The 18841-nt window shown below is 35.7% G+C and overlaps 1 protein-coding gene across 1 annotated transcript in view; it reads left to right on the top strand.

Moving 5' to 3' along the window:
- Positions 1-18828, top strand: part of LOC109428458 (ras-related protein Rab-27A) — a 78038-nt gene extending 59210 nt beyond the window's left edge. Inside the window, exons 2-3 of the mRNA XM_019704222.3 lie at positions 11431-11663; positions 17881-18828. Coding sequence (XP_019559767.2) covers positions 11505-11663; positions 17881-18396 — 675 coding nt within the window. The 5' untranslated portion in view covers positions 11431-11504 and the 3' untranslated portion in view covers positions 18397-18828. The remainder of the gene's footprint in view (positions 1-11430; positions 11664-17880) is intronic.
- The last annotated feature ends 13 nt before the right edge of the window (positions 18829-18841 follow it).

The raw sequence follows: 18841 nt of genomic DNA, 5'->3' as shown, positions 1-18841 counted from the left end.
AATCCGATTATTTTAGCCTAAAGTTTACTTAATTAACGTTGATGTTATATAAACTCGTCCAAGATGGAGTATATCTGTGGTATTGATCTCCGTAGGCAAATTACTTAACTGGTCGATGTAACCAAAGAATTAGCATAAAATATGCAGGGGTGTCCATTATGCCCCCTACAGTTTATTTTATATAATTTTGTCAGAGAAATACACCGAAATAGTTATTTATGCAACAAGTTGCAAAATGATGATTTTTTAAGCACGTGCGACTCGTGACTTATCCATCGAGGCTTGCCGAGTTGGATAAATACGAGGAGCGCAGAAAAAATCAAGTTTTGCAACGAGTTGCATACAAAGTTTTTTTTGTAATTACGAAAAAATCCCCATCGAGAGCGATCTTTTCTTGCTACACAAACATGTATCAGTAGAAACCACGTGCGCGCGCTTATGTTTGTAGGCGTAATTTTTTGTTTGATCAGGTAGGCTATGGTGTACAGCCATGACCCGCTGCGCTGGTTGGGGGTTTAATAGTTGGGTGGCTTTTTAGTTGGGGCTCCGGCAGTTGAGCTGTCAGCCAACTAAAAAGCATCTAGATGTCATAATTCAATGTCAAACTGAAAATGACAACCAATCTGTAATTCCGAGGGGCGAGCTAATGAGTTTTTGGTTTCTTAAATTTTACTGATAATCGAAAAGAATTTCTATTTCATATAACACATAAAAAAACATAAAAAACAACATGTACAATTACTTCGAAACAAATGCAAAACATCGGCAATCTTTATTTTGTCGATCATTGAAAGCATTTTGTGCTTGCACTTTGGTCCGGGTGGTTTCATAAACATCTATATTTTCACTTCACCGACTAAAAATGGGTGAAAATAATTATTTCTCGCATTGACCATATATGTATCTTGCAAAACGTATCAGTTTTGCTCTAAATGTAAAACAAATTGAAAATTTTTACTTTTTACTTTCAACCTAAACATGCAATATGCACGCCCCTTGTGCTGCTGTCACGTCACCCAACTAGCGAATCAAATTCGTTGGTTGGGTGGAGGTTGTGGCTCAACGAGCGGGTTCCGACTGTAGTAGGCGTCACCAATGATCGAGCTCCCGTTGTCAAACAGTTTTCCGCAGGAAAAAGGAAAAGCAGATTCAGCAGCTGCCTCTACACTACTTACGTTTGTAGTTCGAATCGTAATTGAAATCGTCCTGATTCGGATTCGAGCTGCTCATTAGATTTAGGGCCGATTTCTTCACCCGGGCTTAAATTTTAAACCAGGCTTAGCAAAATTTTAAACCGGGCTTAACTTTTTTTGGATTTCTTCACCTCGGCTTAACCACCAAACCCGGTTTGATAATGCTAGGGCTTAAGTTAAGTGTGGCTTATTTTAAGCGGTGCTCTGAGGTGGCTTAGCAGTGCTAAGCCAGGCTTTAGTAGCAAATTGCAGAGTTTGGGTTTCTTCACCTGCTTCAAGCACTGGCGTAGCCACGGGGGGGTTTTAGGGTTAAACCACCCCCCCCCCAGAGCCAAAATTTGTGGAACAAATTTTCTGTATAAAGCGCTGAGACGAAAAATTTTTTCGGCTGCGCCGCTATTTTCAAACTACGAATACAACTGCTCATTACTGTTTACAAAATGTAAATGTCAAATCAAAAAAGGTATCATTAACCGTTGAAAACCCCTCCCAGAGACAATTTCTGGCTACGCCACTGGCTTCAAGGATATACTTTGGAAACATAGCGAAAATATTTGGAATAAAATACCTTTACACTTGGGAACAATAAAACTTAAAATTTTTGGATATAGATGGAGGCGATGAAAAAGAAAATGATATTCATCATCAGTATATGAGAGTTCCAGGTCATTTGGCCGAATGCAGTTTGGGCGAAAAAAGAATGATGAAATTAGGAGCCGTTCATATAACACGTGGACAGAAAAATCGTGAATTAAAAAAGAAAAATCCTATGATAAAATCTTGATAGTTTCAGTGCCAACCAATCCCTCAATGGTAAAACTAGAATGAATAGGCTATGATTAAAAGAAGGAAATATTTCTAATGGTCATATTGATAATGTCAAGAAGTTCCTCTAAATTCTTTTGATCATGATTCGGCTAAATGGCATTTGGCCATATGACCGATTTGGCCAAATAGTGTTCAGCCAAACGGCCAGACACCGTTTTCGGAACGATCAAGATTTTTACATGAGATTGAAAGTCTTCAAAAAGGTACGTGTTGATAGTGTTGGAAGTTTTTCATCATGATTTGGAAGTCAAAAGTACATTTGCATTGAAAAAAAAAGAAACTTCTTTTTAATTTTATTGTCGTTCTCTAATTTCAGGTCACGATAACCATATTTTTGTCTCTTACGGTTCAAGAGATATTACTTCTTACAAACAAATTTAGGATGACAGTTAAAAAAAACTTTCTTTCAATAACTTTTTATACACTGATTTCTTACAAAACTTAGTTCAGATCACCTTTAGATCATCGAACATCCAACAATTTTTCTTCAAAAACAAAATATGTATTTCGACAATGATTTTTCATAAGGGCCTAACTGACTTGATCGATTTCTCTTCGTCGACTCTCTCTTTCGCTAATAACTTGATCAATACAAATAAAATCATTATTCTTTTTGTTTCTATAGCAAGATGTAGTCGTCCTCTTCGCATATCAACCAAAAAAACTTTAGAAAACTCTATATACATTCTGTAATAACACAAAGAGAGGATCGATGAAGAGAATTCGAAAATGTCAGTTAGGCCCAAATTAAGAATCAGTGTCGATTTATTTCCTAATTCTTTAGCTTAGCTTAGCTTAGCTTAGCTTAGACTGACTGCACATATCTATGGTTGCTACATCCGTGATTGACTCGAACCAATGACAGTTGCACAATGAATCAACTGAATAATTGACTGGGAGTGGTCAACATTCTCACTGTGCACGCTTCAGAGGCTCTCTTTAACAGTACAATAACGACGCCGGCCACGTCCTTGCAGTCAGGTTGGAAGAGTGAAGGAATGTTAATAGCAACCTTTGTTATGTGAAAGTTGGCGTTTACCGCACGTCTCCACCAAAGGCTGCAGGAAGGAGTGATTGTTAGTAGGGCAGGTATCGTTGGGTCAGGATTCACCTCGATAAGTAATATGACCTTTTGGAATTGCAGTATGCCGTGCAAACTGCAGTGATGTTGTTCGCTTCACGCGGAAAGCAAACAACCAACCACCCTCGTCAGGTGGTTGCTCAATATTCACTACAAATGAAGCAACAAAGTGCTATTGTTCGCATCACGCGGAAAGCAAACAATCGACCACCCACGTCAGGTGATCGTTTAATATTTACTATTAAAGACGCGACAACACATACAAACTTAAGCGCTATTGCTCACTCCGCGCGGAAAGTAAACAATCAGCCACCCGCGTCAGGTGGACACTCAAGATTTACAACAAAAGATGTGTCAAAACATGCAATCTGATGCGCTATTGTTCGCTTCACGCGGAAAGCAAACAAACGACCACCCACGTAAGGTGATCGCTCAATATTTATTCATAAAAATACATACAACAAATATACATGGACAGATACATAGAAAAACAGTATGTCGTTAAGAGATTGCACAAAAAAATGAAATTCAATAAAAAGAAGAGATAGTTTGTAAAATGCCATCCCGAACAGTGACAAATGTATTTATTTCCTAATTCTTTAGTTATTAAATTGTTCGTGGTTTACTTCCAAACATAGCTTATTTTGAATACCTAATATCTAAAAGTGACGCAAGTAGGTTTTAAATATCTGTTTCCCAACAAACATTTTTGCTGAACAAGATTTGAACAAACCGCTATTAAGCAAATTTTAGCTTAAGAAACTCTTATTTAGCTACTTCTGTTACTTGGGCTGTAGCTCAACACTATAATATTTGATTTATATTTGCCGTTTCAGTATGACAGCGGACTCAACAGCGGACTATTTTTTTCGTACTACATATAACAAACAGTTGAAATCGAAATATTGCAACTCATTTCGGTTGCATTATGAATCATAATGTAATGTAGTTGTTCGATTGACAACCCGAGATTCCACGGTAGGAGCTTGGAAAACTTTGGCGGTTATAACCGAGGTTATAACACGGTATGCTTGATTTAAATTTGGTGTATACATATCATGATGGAAAACGTGGTTATTTCAATTTAATCATCAGGAAGCACGATGATATTGATGGGAATGATCATATTCCAGTAAATATTTCTTGCCGTTGAATTTTTTTTAAATTTTAAATTTTGAAGCGAGAGCGATTTTTTTCATGAGTTTGTTGTAGAAATGGTCTATCCACACAAGCTTTTCATATACCATATGTTCAGGTTCAGCTTTTGAAATGAGCTGTAGCTGATTGAATTTAGATATGTCGAAATGACATTTTCAGCACTGCAAAAAAAAATCCGTTTTATATTAACGCTTTACTAACAATAAAATTGACAATTTCCGACCACTATTCCAGATAATGTATTTTTGTATGAAAATACAAAAATTTATGTATGGGCCATAACGCTTGATCATAGTTTCCCTTTCCATAGAGCGTTTTACAATTTGTGGACGACGCCTAAAAAGTATTTAAAACAAAGCATCAAAAACATCAACAAATGAAATAAAAAGGTAATAAAACTGTTTTGACTAAGGGTTTTCATTGAATGTACACAGCTCAAAATTCAAAACATATTCGCAATATGGTCTGAAGCATCCCGACTAGATGGACATTACAAAATTATAACAAGCTGTGTTATTTTGTTACAATAAATTTTTATAACAAGGGTTGTTATAAAACATGTACCGTTAGTAGTTAAAATAACAGAAATTCTAACAAAGTTGCCATATGAAAAGAACAAAAATGTAATAACTTTTGTTATGATCCCAACAAAAATATTATAAAACTTGTTCCATGAAATATGGTAGAATTTAACAAAATTATAACAAATTGTGTTATAATTCCTTGGCAACCTTTTAGGGTAAAAACTAAATATTTTTACTAATTTTTGGGTAAATATTTTTAACTGTGTTATTCTATTTTTAGAAAAAGTAGGTGACAAAAAAAAAGTTTCCAGTACGTTATAAAATTTTCGGCTCCGAACGGGATTTGAACCAAGACACCTACCATCGGTAGAAATCTGGCGCCTCTGCCAATGAGACCAACACGGCTCTTGAAGAGAGCGATGATAGAAGCTTTACTGGTTCTACGTATTGCCAGTGTCCTCATTCAAATCCTTGTTTGTCAGACGCACACGAGCGGGGTAGTAGTATGACGTCACATGGAGCTCGTTGACGTATAATAAATTTGATTTGTCGTTAGTGATTTTGTTTCAATCTATCACAATTATATCATATGCAGATATGATAACAGCTGTAGATATAATTTTGTTATATTCCACATTTTTTTATTTTAAGAAATGAAATGGAATCTATCACACAAGGGGTATATCGTCACGTTTGGAGAAGGCAGAGAGGGTTGAAAATTTCCAATTTTAGCGTGACGTACTTAATAGATGTTCCCTAAGGTCGAAGCAAAATAGGTAAAATAAACAAATTCCATGTTATAATTATTTTGTTCCACTTTTGCTTTCTCTATGTTCAATAACATTCACTCCTTGATATACTTTTTGGCGAAATTAGAACAACAATACTGTTTTGGTATTTATTGTACAGTATACGTTCGCTCGGTGCAAACGCTTTAACTGCAATGCTTTTTAACTGCAAGTCCGGTAAGTGCAACAATTTTGCAGTTATCGCACCGCTATCCGTCAAAGTTCTGTCAGAGCAGACGACAGCTGCATAGCGATGCACTTTCGAATGCATTTTAGATCACTTTCGGACCAACTGACAAGTCGTTGACGTCTGTCAGTCGTTGCAGTTAACGAATTTCATTCGGTAGGTGAAACGTAAACATGTTGCAGTTATCGAACGTCTACTGTAATCGTTTGTTGTCTTCAACTTGAGGGTTTTATCAGCCAAATTGCCTGAAACTTGCTCACGCAGTACCAAAATGTACTCTATGAAAGCAGCTGTTTTGTTGGTGAGGATTCTTATTCGATTGGCACATCATCCGGGAACTTTTCCGGCTTAGGATTAGAGTGCAATGAAAGAACCTCAAAAAATAGAAAAAAGATAGCTGTGAAGTATTTGATTTCCAGCTATATTCTAGCTTACAGTTTGTATTAATAATAATGTTTACATCCGACAGGCCATGGTGATATTCCAACAGATTTTTTTTATTACACCTTCTATCTGTAATGATATCGTATAACGATAGTAACTTCAAAGCACTGCCCGAATAAAAAATACAGTAGAAAAACCGAACGTTGTATTGTAACAGTACTATTTAGAACCAACAATAAGATGTAATGTAGACACCTATACCGTGAATTGTAAATAAGATTTTTACAATATATTATACAGGTTGTTAAGTATCGTAACAATATAAAAAAATATTTTTCTCCATATATATTTTTTTGCAAAACCATACATTTTATTGTTAATGAATTGTTCAAAATACTGATACGTGGGTTTAAATATACCGTACATTGTATGGTACATGAATGGTTTCAAACAATAAAATGTACCGTAAATAAATTGTTTTTAATTGTAATTTCACTACTGGTTATACATTTAATCAAATGGTTTTGGAATGGTTCTCTTTTGTTATGTTGTATTGTTTTACATTACATAAACCATATATTGTTATATTATCTTGTCATTTTCCTCCTGTTAATGGCACCTTAGGCTTACTAGACTTATAAGAATGCGCTTTGGAAATTCTCCAGAGCGTTTTCGATAACCCACGATCGCCCACGTCTAAGTCTGAGTAGTCTCTGATTGCATTAACAGTTGAAGCTTAGGCTCCCATGCCCCACCAGCCAGATAACTGGGTTTTGCAAACTAAGCATTATTTGTGGCAACACTTTGAGCGGCATGATGGAACTATGCCGAGCGCGCTAAGTGTTATTAGACCACTAATGTAGTTGCATGAAGTGGGTGACGAGGTACATAAGTATCATTACAGCGTGCTTAACCGTTATTGCAATATTGAGGCACCAGTTTGACTACAGTTTGAAATACATAACAACTCATGAGAAAACTGTCAAGTTCGATTCAAATATAAGTTAGGTTAAAAAGCGAACCAGCAGACGAACCTATATTAGAAGTAATTTCAGTGTTCAGTCCAGTCCAGTCTTGTTAGAGATCACAGTCATTTACACCTTTTCGTCGATATTCGGCTGCCTTTGTCTCCGACATTCGCAACACAAGCAATCAAACTACCGTACGAAACAAAAATGTCAAACGAATGCACTTGACCACGATTGCGTCTTCGGGAGACGGTTCGGCTTTTGTTATTCCTGTCTTCTTCCACAATGAGAGCTGTGATGGCCATATGTGTGTTGTATTCAAGCTGACACCCGACTGCGGCATCGAAATGAAGGTAGTGAAAAATGTCGAATGTTTACAAGACTGGTTCAGTCCATATGTTAAAGATGGCTCTACGTCAAAGATAAAGTTTGTCAATCGCATTTGAATCGATTGTGGTCGAAGGCAAGTGAGAGAAGACGAGAAAACTACCGAAAGAATAGTGTTGAACTCATCCACTGATTTACGGTAATCTGACCTGCATCTTTCCGGATTGGCCTACATTCGTATTTCTCTCATCGCACCCTACACACCTACCATACCACACCATATCTCTTGGAACCCTGCTTGGACCTGCAGTTCTTAGGACATCTGATTTACCACTGATTTAAACATGTTATTGACTTTAAATTGATGTTTCAACTTATTCACTTTTTTCTCTTTCCTTTCCTTTGCATCAAAAAAGTCACAAACATCAACAAAACAAAGCACGGAAAAAATCTTAAACTGAATAAATAATTAAAAATTCACGGAAAAATAATGTTTCGGAAAAGTGAATGGTTCAAACGTAAGAAAAACAGTATGATATATTTTTACATAAAAATCCAATGTAAATGTATAGTACAGCGAACCATTTCATTACAATACACTTTATTGTAGCTGGTACACTGTATGGTGCAGGAATGGTTTTCACCAAACACCCTATGGTCAGTTTTTATCCGGGTGCTGGTTTGGGAAGAATTTGGCAGATTATAACTAAATAATAACAAGTTCTGTTACTTTTTTTTTGAAACAAATATGACGCCGTTCCCAAATTACGCGTCGCTCAAGGGAGAGGGGAAGTACAACTAAGCGTTACGGTCCATACAGGACTTTCATTCAAAAAAGGGGAACGCACAGTGTTTTATTTTGCCGATTTCGTGACATGAAGAGTTGAATGATCAATCCACCTATAAGTGAGATGAAAAAAAAATATTTTTTCAAAAAATGCAGATAGACGATGTCTTCGGCAAAGTTGTGGAATATGCAATTTTAAACAACTTTGTCAGAGACGTTATACTGCTTAATCTCATACTTTACGATATATATTGCGTTGTATGTGCATGACCCCTAGAAATCATATATTTTATCATAACTTTTTAACGGGATTTTGTACATTTTTTGCGTCTTCTACAAAATTGTTTGAAATGTGAAAGTACATGTTTTTGCCGAACATAAAAAACGCTAGTTTATAAAATCACAAAGTTATTTACAAATTACTGATTTTTATAGGGTAATTTTGAACTCATCTAACTTCGTTCGGCGCCAAATGGCGCAGAGAACCGTTTCGAATAATGAAACAGTTATATTTCTACTATATGAAAATGGCTTAAACTTTTGTATACAAGTGTATAAAGGATTATGGTAGAAAAACAAACAATTATCAAATATTGAAATTATTTATTAACTTCTTCATTTAATGAGATAGAATATCGTAATGTTCAGCAAAATTGTGTATTTTTATATGTTCAACAACTTTGCGGAACATGCAAATAATGTAAAAATTCTGGATTAAAAGTTATAATAAAAATAAATTTCTGAGTGATTTATTAATATGTTCATTTTTTATAAATCGTTAAAATATTCATAGCTTTCTACCTAGACTTTCTACATTTTTTTCTCGTTCTCAAAAGTTGTTAAGCACAAAAATACGCAATTTTGCTGAACATTGCGATATTCTATCTCGTTAAATTAAGAAGTTATTAAATAGTTTCAATATTTGATATTTGTTTGATTGTTTACCATGACACATAAAGGATACACTTGCATACAAAAGTTTAGGCCATTTTCATATAGTAGAAATATAGTTGTTTCATTATTCGCAACGATTCTTTAGAAGTTATACGAGTTCAAAGTTACCCTATAAAAATAAGAAATTTGCAAATAACTTAGTAATTTCAAAAGCTAGCGTTTTTTGATGTTCAGCAAAAAATGTATATTAATAGCTTTGTAGAAGACGCAAAAAATGTACAAAATCCCGTTTAAAAGTTATGACGAAATATATGATTTCCAGGGATCATGCACATACAACGCAATATATCTCGTAAAGTATGAAACTTAGCTTTATGACGTCTTTGACAAAGTCGTTCAAAATTGCATTTTGCACCACTTTGCCAATAACATCAAACGTCTATCTGCATTTTTTGAAAACATATTTTTTTCATCTCACTCATAAGTGAATTGATCATCTAACTCTTCATGTCACAAGATGCGCCTTGTCTTATGTAGAAACTTATCCGAAGAAACTATACATATCTCAAAAATCAGCGGTTGAAACGTTATTTAAAAAAAGCGCAGGAAATCGGCAAAATAAAACACTGTGTAACGGACGAGAAGGGAGTGTTCAAACATGACGATTTTCGCGTTGCGTTCTAAATGAATGCTATAAGTTTTGTTTTATGGCGTTTGGCTCGAGTGGTTAATATTACAAAAATGATAAACTATTTCACGCCAATACTGAATATCCAACAAATTTTGAAATTATTTTGTTACAAAAAAATGTAGCAAATGCTACAATAAATGTGTTACGAAATTATGTTATAGGTAATTATTTTATTATGCATAATGTAGCAAATGCTGTTATATATCTGTTTGAATAAATAATACAATTTTTGTTATAGTTTTGTTTTTAAAATAATAACAAATTTTGTAACAATTTTGTTATGTTTATTCACCTATAAGAATCCTTACAACAAAATTATATCAAATTCTGTTATTTCTAACAAGGGTTGTAATAATTTTGTTATAATCTTGTTAGGAGCTTCTGGTCGGGATCTCACGACCAACACATTTTCAAAAACTCATTATCGACGATGCAACTCAAACAGGACTATAATGGGTATTAAAACATATAATAAACATTGCAACGCCTTTTCTGCAATATGGTACTTCAACTCTGTACAATGAAAGGCAAATTCGAACACGACATGTTGTGGAACGATCATATGGAGTAGGTACTACATCGAAGATTTTCGATACTGGGTAAAATATCAACAGTCTAGGTAGTCATCATTGTAAATTTCCTTCTGCATCTGAAAAATTTGCCGAGCGATTCCACTTTCCCTGCTAAAATTTCAGCGGATATTTTGTTGTTGTTACTCCATACTGCAAATAACGGGCATTTCAAAATATCGGCAGCTTAAAATGACATTTCCATTGGAAAGTCACTGGAATGATATGGGAAATTTCGTTAAGCTTGGCTTAGCGTAAGCCATCGCCTTTATTTGCTAAGTCGAAGTGAAGAAATGCAAATATGTAAACCAGGCTTAAATATTTGGCTTAACTTTAAGTGTGGTTTAAGGTAAACCAGGCTTACGTCGGTAAGCCGGGTAGGTGAAGAAATCAGCCCTTAGAGGCAGAGGCTGAATCTACGGCAGCCACGGTGGTAAGTAAAAAGTGCGTACGAGCAAAAGTGCCAAAAAGTGCTACTATTCAACACTCTTAAGAGTGCCGAAAAGTAGTACTTTTTGGCACACTTGCATTGAAGTGAAAAGTAGGCCGTTTGAGCATACATTATCCAACTGAAATGTTCAACTTTTCACAATGTAATTGCAAAAAACTATTTTAGGATATCCTCTCTTAGCGTATGTGGTTCTGAAAAGTGATCTACCTGAAACATCCAACCTGTCTAATTTTTACTCAAATTTCAACCTATTTATCCCACTGTTCGCTTATTCCAATGGCATTGTGCTCGAAGGTACCACTGGAAATGAGGAATCCACTCGGTCTATCTCGCCTCCCCTGTTCATTAACTATTTAACATGGGTTTTAGCTTTGGCCAGCCAGCACGATCTCAACTCCTTCCACCTGGCATCTAGGTACACAGCACACGTATGGGAAGGAAAGCTCCATCCGTTCCAGACAGGCATGTCATCTGAAACTGAAATATTATGTTGTTCGGTTTCGGAGTTAAAACTCAGAGGCAGCAGCAGCAGTAGCAAAAGCAGACATTCCACCTTCACTGAATGTATCCTCACATTTCATCTTTTGGTATAATTTCCAGGAGGAGGACGACGACCGGTTCTTCCTTCAACCGAGGAGGGAACTGAACGCGTTCGAGTTCCACGTGGGTTCAGCATGGCGTCGACAGCGATAGATTACGACTACCTTATCAAATTCCTGACCATCGGCGACTCGGGCGTTGGGAAGACGAGCTTCCTCTATCAGTACACAGACGGCGTGTTTCACACCAAATTCATTTCGACGGTGGGGATCGACTTCCGCGAGAAACGTGTGGTGAGTATGAGCTGTGTGTTTGAATTTTTGCGGCATGTTCGGTAAGGTATGGTACGGTGAAGAATTTTACGGATTCCAAACGATATAAAGTAAATCAAGTTAGATATCTTAGGATTAAGATCGGAGTTGGTTCGAGAGCATGTTTAGTATGGATTTGAATTGGATTTCAGTTGAATTGCGATTAGGACTCTGACTTGAATTAGATTTGAATTGGATTTAGATTAGATTTGGATAAGTAGAAAAAAAAAACAGAAGAAATATGGAAACCAAAAACAAAAATAAGTAAAAACAACATTAAATAAAAAACCAGAAACCTGTTGTATAAATCAAAGTGGAATAGTGCAGCGATTAATCTTTTCGTGGATGCAACCAGGAAAGCATAAAATCTTATATAAACTTTGAAATGGCATTTTTCGGAAAACGCATTATGTAAAACGATGTCTGTCGTGGCAGCTAGTTAATAACAAACTACGATTGATTCAGATACAATATGAAATTAATAATCCAAGAACAAAAGGCGGGAGTTGAAAATTGAAAATGAGAGCCCTTTAGAGAAACAAAAAAAAAATGAAAATGGAAATCTTGAAACAAAAACGTGCAAGTTTATATGCGGAAAATATAAAAGATAATAAAAACACAAAATTTATGATATGTAGGATAACGAAGACAACATAAAAATTATTAATGACAAATAATTACAAAACTTCCTATTCTTAGTTCAAATATTTAAAAATAGGGAAAATTGAAATAAACAATCAGAAACAAAAAGAAACCGAAAAGAGAGCAGAAAACGAATCGTGAAAATTGATAAACGGAAAATATTTGGGATTATTGAAAATCAAATAAAAAAAAAAGGATAATTCTAATATTATTTCCAAAAACAAAACATAAACCATAAGAAAAAAGGTAAACGATGCATAAAAAAATAATGGGAAATTTATTGTATGTGAAAAATTAATAACAAAACCGTAGAGTAGAAAAATTTCAAGTACATTAGGGGTACTCACTAAACAGATTAAATTGCTGCGTAAGCCATGATTTTCTGCTTATTTGAAATGTTTCATGATTTTGCGAATGAAATAATCAAAGATTGCCTTGGTGATCGCGACGTTTAATCAGTTTAATCAGTTTATGCTGTTAAGTGAATCCCCCTAATAGTTTAAGTTTCACCTGAAAATCAAGTATTACCTTTTTTTAAGTATAATACTTAATTTAATTGAAGTATCTTGCGTTACAGTCATCCAATTTTTAATCTTTTTGCATGAATACTCTGAATTATATACAGGGGATGGCCAAAATGTTTGGGATAGGCAACTTTTTTTTCTCTCGCAAAAAAATTCAACATGCTATAACTTTTCATAGAGTGCATAAAAAAATCTCAAATTTTGACTGTTTGTCAACCTATTATATGTGCATCATTGGTACAAATTTGGGCTCGATTGATTAATTTTTCGTGAAGTTAGAACCGATCGGGTAAAACACTATTATTTAGATAACTAATTTTTGAACTGTCATATCTCGGAAACCAGTGAACCGAATTGAATGAATTTTTTAACGTTTATCAACAATATATTGATACTTAATATGACGTTATAAAATGTAATATTTTCTCACGGCGAATTAAGTTATACCGGATTGAATTTTTTACCCATATAAAGGAAAATAAGTAAAATTTACAATACCACAAAAAATTACTAAATGCGTTCTTCTTCAATCTAAATAGGCTCTAATATATCTGATTAGAGATAACTTGAGAACAGAAGTGGAAAATCTTTGGATATCAACACTAAAATTTATTGACATTAATGTAAAAAAATTACATTTTTTCGTGAAAAATTCAAAAAGTGTCAATCCATGATAATTTTTTTCAACGTTTAAAAAATACCTATGTTTTAATAGTTTGTGAAGCATTTGCACATTGGTAGTGTACGTTCAAAATTTCATTCAATTTGGTTCACTGGTTTCCGAGATATGACACCTCAAAAATGAGTTGTCTGAAAAATAGTGTTTTACGCGAACGGTTCTAACTTTGCGAAATATTAATCAATCGAGCCTAAATTTGTACCAATGATGCACACATAATAGGTTGAAAAACAGTCAAAATTTGAGATTTTTTGATGCGCTCTATGAAAAGTTATAGCTTGTTGAACTTTTTTGTGAGAGAAAAAAAAGTTGCCTATCCCAAACATTTTGGCCATCCCCTGTATGTTTTGATCATCTGAACGCAATTTTTACGTCAGATGAAACGAATTCGAGTTATTGCTTAATATATTAGAAGCTCTCCTTAAGTTTTAGCAAAATAAAAAACCCGATTTAATCCACCTATGGTGAACAGAACCCTTCTTACACTTATTAAAATTATTGTTGTATTATTTGTATTTAACATATTTATTTTGTCTAATAGACCAAAAGTTCTAGAAAATATTGTGGATTTGGCATCTAGTGGATTGGTTTCCAAAATAGCATCATGGACCATGGACTAAACTACCAGAAATGCCAGATCAGGGGCGTACAATTTCGTTTCAATGATACACTTTCATGCAACATTTGAATGAGTCACTTCAAGTGTTTCATACATTTTTCTAATGACTCGGTCGTTAAAAAAAACTTTTCCACTCATCGTAGCACTCGGTAGTCTCCCACCCGGTCGCATTGCTTGTGCTTCACATGTCAGAGCATTAGTGTCTCACTGGTGCGCGCTAGTCTCTCAATGGTTACGGGCGCCGGTTAATTGGATTTAAGTGGTCGAATTTGTTATCCTCTTTCATAAAACATAATTATCATTCTATTGGCGTGCACCACTATTTAAAAATGTGGTTTAAATAGTGTTTTTAGCATGTTGAAGTATTTCAATGACTCATAAATGAAACGAAAATCCAAGTGCATCATCCCATGTTTCATACACACTTGTTTCTGTAGCAGCAACGAACGAGTGTGTTGCTGGGTGAGAGATGAAGCATCACAGCAGTCCGTTCGCATGGGAAACGATTTGCTACAGTCGTCGTACGTCATGTTTTCCTTTCGAAATTGCACGACCCTGTGCCAGATACCTCCTAGAATCTTGTATGGAATGTTTAAAAAATAGCTTACATATTCTGGAATATTGTATCTTTTATTAACTGCCAAAAGATCTTGAATCGATTAACAAATGGATAAGAAAATCAGCGAGATACACTTTGTCTAATATCTCTTTATCAGTCGAATAAATTAGCTCCGAAGTACTTGGTATTCATCGTTATGGTGTAAAAGGATAAAAATGATATATCTACTATGTAAATCAGTTTTAGCATTAGCTAGTTATTTTGGTTCTTGTATTTATTCCACAATATATAAATTCAAAGGTTTCATTTAACATATTGTTAGTTTTCATAGAATTCCTGTTTATGTGTAATTTGTTATTTATAATTTTATTGAAAATAATAACCTGCTAGTATACACTTTATATGAGGTCAGCATTATTTTTTGAAAAATAATTTTCTAGACTGGTCAAAAGCTCATGCAAGATAACAAGCGAATATAATAATAAAAAAGGAATTTATTGAAATACTCTTTGAAAGATATCTCAGTAACCACATGTCCAATAGAAATAAAATTTCAGGGCCTTTTACAAGGATATTGTAGCTTTCATTTGATGTCCAGAGAACCCAAATAGGTTGACAGACAGCTAAGATATTTATTATGATACACTTGGTCAAAAATCTCTCAAAAAGTTAACCTGTATTACTCCCAAGTACTCTTTGAAAGATATCTCGGTAACCAAATGTGCATTCCTAGTAAAAATGTATAGGGTTCTACTAGGATTTTGTAGCTTTATTTTGGTGCCAGGAGAACCGAAATCGGTTGACAGACGGCTAAGATATTTATTATCATGTACTTGGTCAAAAATCTCAAAAAGTTTAGAGTTGCATAAATCCTAAGTACTTTTTGAAAGATATCTCTGTAACCAAATGTCCAATCGAAATAAAATTTCTGGGTGATCTACTAGGATGTTGTAGCTTTCATTTGCTGCCAAGAGAACTCAAATCGGTTGACAGACGGCTGAGATATTCATCAATATGCTAAATGTCAAAAATCTCTCAAAAAGCTAACCTATATTACTTTAAAGTACTCTTCGAAAGATATCTCGGTAACCAAATGTCCGATCGTAATAATATTCAATATGGTTCTACTAGGATGTTGTAGCTTTCATTTGCAACTAAGAGAATCCAAATCGAATATCAGACGGCTGAGAAACGTGCGTGACTTTTTTTTGTAACATACGCAGACACACACACACACACACACACACACACACACACACACACACACACACACACACACACACACACACACACACACACACACACACACACACACACACACACACACACACACACACACACACACACACACACACACACACACACACACACACACACACACACACACACACACACACACACACACACACACACACACACACACACACACACACACACACACACACACACACACACACACACACACACACACACACACACACACACACACACACACACACATACACACACACACACACACACACACACACACACACACACACCACACACACAGACATTTGCTCAGTTCGTCGAGCTGAGTTGATTGGTATATGAGACTCGGCCCTGCGGGCCTCGGATCGAAAGTCGGTTTTTTGAGCGGTATTTATACCCTTCTTATGGGTGTAAGAAGGGTAAAACAAGAAAAAAAAAATAAAACAAAGAATGATAAATGAAAAAAATTGCATACACTAAAAAGGGCGTAAAATAGAGGGAATTCTGTGCATGAATTCAGTCAGGGCTTTAATGAGGGAATCTAGTTCGTGAGACAGGTATTGCTCCTGGCCATGTGGGATGCGACCAAGGGCATGTCCAGGAAGTTCTCAGAAAGACCGAAAAAGTGAGTTCCATGGAACACTAGGGGGTTGCTTCAGGGGATTTCAGCAGCCTTTTGATGGCGTTTTAAGAGGATTAAGGGGATTTCAGGGGCGTTTCAGTAGCATTAAGGGGTTTCTGGGACGTTGCAAGGGGCCTCTAAGGGCGATTCAGGGGGTCTCAATAGTCTTTAAATGGCGTTTCATGACATTTTTCATGCCAGAGTCGTATCAGATAGCTTCAGGAACACTCCTCAATGTAACGCTTAGGGGGCGTTTGGATTCACGGGGATTTATGGAGAATTCAGGGGCCTTTCAAGGCGTTCCACAGAGGTTTCAAGGGTTTTTGTGAAGGCATCTCTGAATATCATCTGAAACATGCCAAAATCCCAAAAAAAAACAAAAATCCGAAATCTCTAAATTATTACATTATTATTATTATTACATTTTCATGTTCATTACATAGTTATTATTACATTTCCTTATGAACAATGCCCACACCAATTGAGCTATTTTATGTAATTGAGGCCAATATATAGCCCTATAATATAACTATATCTGTTCCAAAAATCAACTGAATTGGTCGAGAGGCATCAGAAATTAAAGTGTATAAAAAATAAAACTCGAAATTTGTGAATTTTAATTTGAAAATGAAAAATATTAGACAAGAATTGAAATTCTTGAAATACTGCATAAAATGGAAATGTAAAACTTAAGACAATAAATAAGAATTTACAAACAACATGATGAACGCTATACGATGAGTCGAGTAAACATAAACATTGAAATCAAAAAAAAAAAAAAAAAAAAACGAATAAAAATGAGAAATGTTTAAAAAGGAAAAAAAACAGAACGGGATATGAAAAAAGAAACATAACAAATAATGGAAACGAAAGCAATGATAAACAAATGAAAACGAGATGCGGAAATCGGAAAGCAAAATAATAAAAAGCGAATGACAAAAAGTTAATCGTATACTATGATTGAAATAAATAGAGAAACGAGATACGTATAAGTGTAACGTAAACCGAACAAAAGCGATAAGTTTAAGTTTGAACCGGAAAACATATTTGATAAACAAAAAAGTGAAAATCAACAGATTAAACACAAATGTAACGAAGAATGACGAACACAAACGAATGATTAAAAAATTACTATTCAAAGATTAAATGGGGAAAGAATTTATGGAAATAACGATGAATGAAAATTGATAAACAGAACTCATACAAAGCAAAAATGATGGAAAACTATTAAGCGATGATTCGAATACGACACAAAACTTTGATCGTGAAAGATTGGTTATTAATGCTTTCTCTTCTCCCGCAGCTGTACAACTCGAACGGCATCAACCACCGGATACACCTGCAACTCTGGGACACGGCCGGCCAGGAGCGGTTCCGCAGCCTGACCACGGCCTTCTACCGGGACTCGATGGGCTTCATCCTCATCTTCGACATCACCAACGAGCAGAGCTTCCTGGACGTGCAGAGTTGGATGGAACAGCTCAAGCAGCACGCCTACTGCGAGGACCCGGACATCGTACTGTGCGGCAACAAGGCCGACTTGGATCACAAGCGGGTGATCAGCGAAACGAGAGCCCAGAGCTTGGCCGAAAAGTACCAGATCGAGTACATTGAGACGAGTGCGTTCACCGGGCACAATGTGGCGGCCGCCGTGGAACTGCTGCTGAACAAGGTGATGAAACGGATCGAAACCATCGTGCTGAGCTCGACGATACAGGCCCGGAGGGGCGTTCCGAAGCTGTTTGTCGACACGAAAGACCCCCCGGTCAAGCTGGAAGGGGCGAACGGGACGGACAAACCGTCCGGATGCCGATGTTAGACGACCAAGGGGTGGGGAAGGCGATTGTTTTGTATGGTGAGCAACTTTTGTGAATCTCTCAAGGGACGAACCGTAGACAAATTTTGACTTTTGAAACAAGAACTTTTATACGAGAAACTCAGCGAACGCTAGCGATCGCTGGCTACGCTGATCGTTTGTTAAGAAACTTTGTGAATTGTTATAAACAGATTAATGTTGGATTTTTGTTTGTTCGTGAAACGAGAACCAAAAAACCGAGCTGCTTCGATGCCAACTGTTGGTGTTTGTATTGTGACAAAACGTGCGTGTCGAAAAGTTAGAAACCACAAAATTGTGAATACGACAATATGCATTTAAAATGAAGAGAACCGAAACCAGTATTGTGAATGTTGACTTCGTAGTTGATGTATATTAAGACAAATGTTATGGTAATACGATGTCTGTCAGATTTTACCTGCTTTAAATT

This window comes from Aedes albopictus, chromosome 1, assembly GCF_035046485.1.
Source record: "Aedes albopictus strain Foshan chromosome 1, AalbF5, whole genome shotgun sequence".
NCBI lineage: Eukaryota > Metazoa > Arthropoda > Insecta > Diptera > Culicidae > Aedes > Aedes albopictus.
The sequence above is the reverse complement of the archived record's forward strand: the minus strand, read 5'-3'. Positions and strand labels throughout refer to the sequence as shown.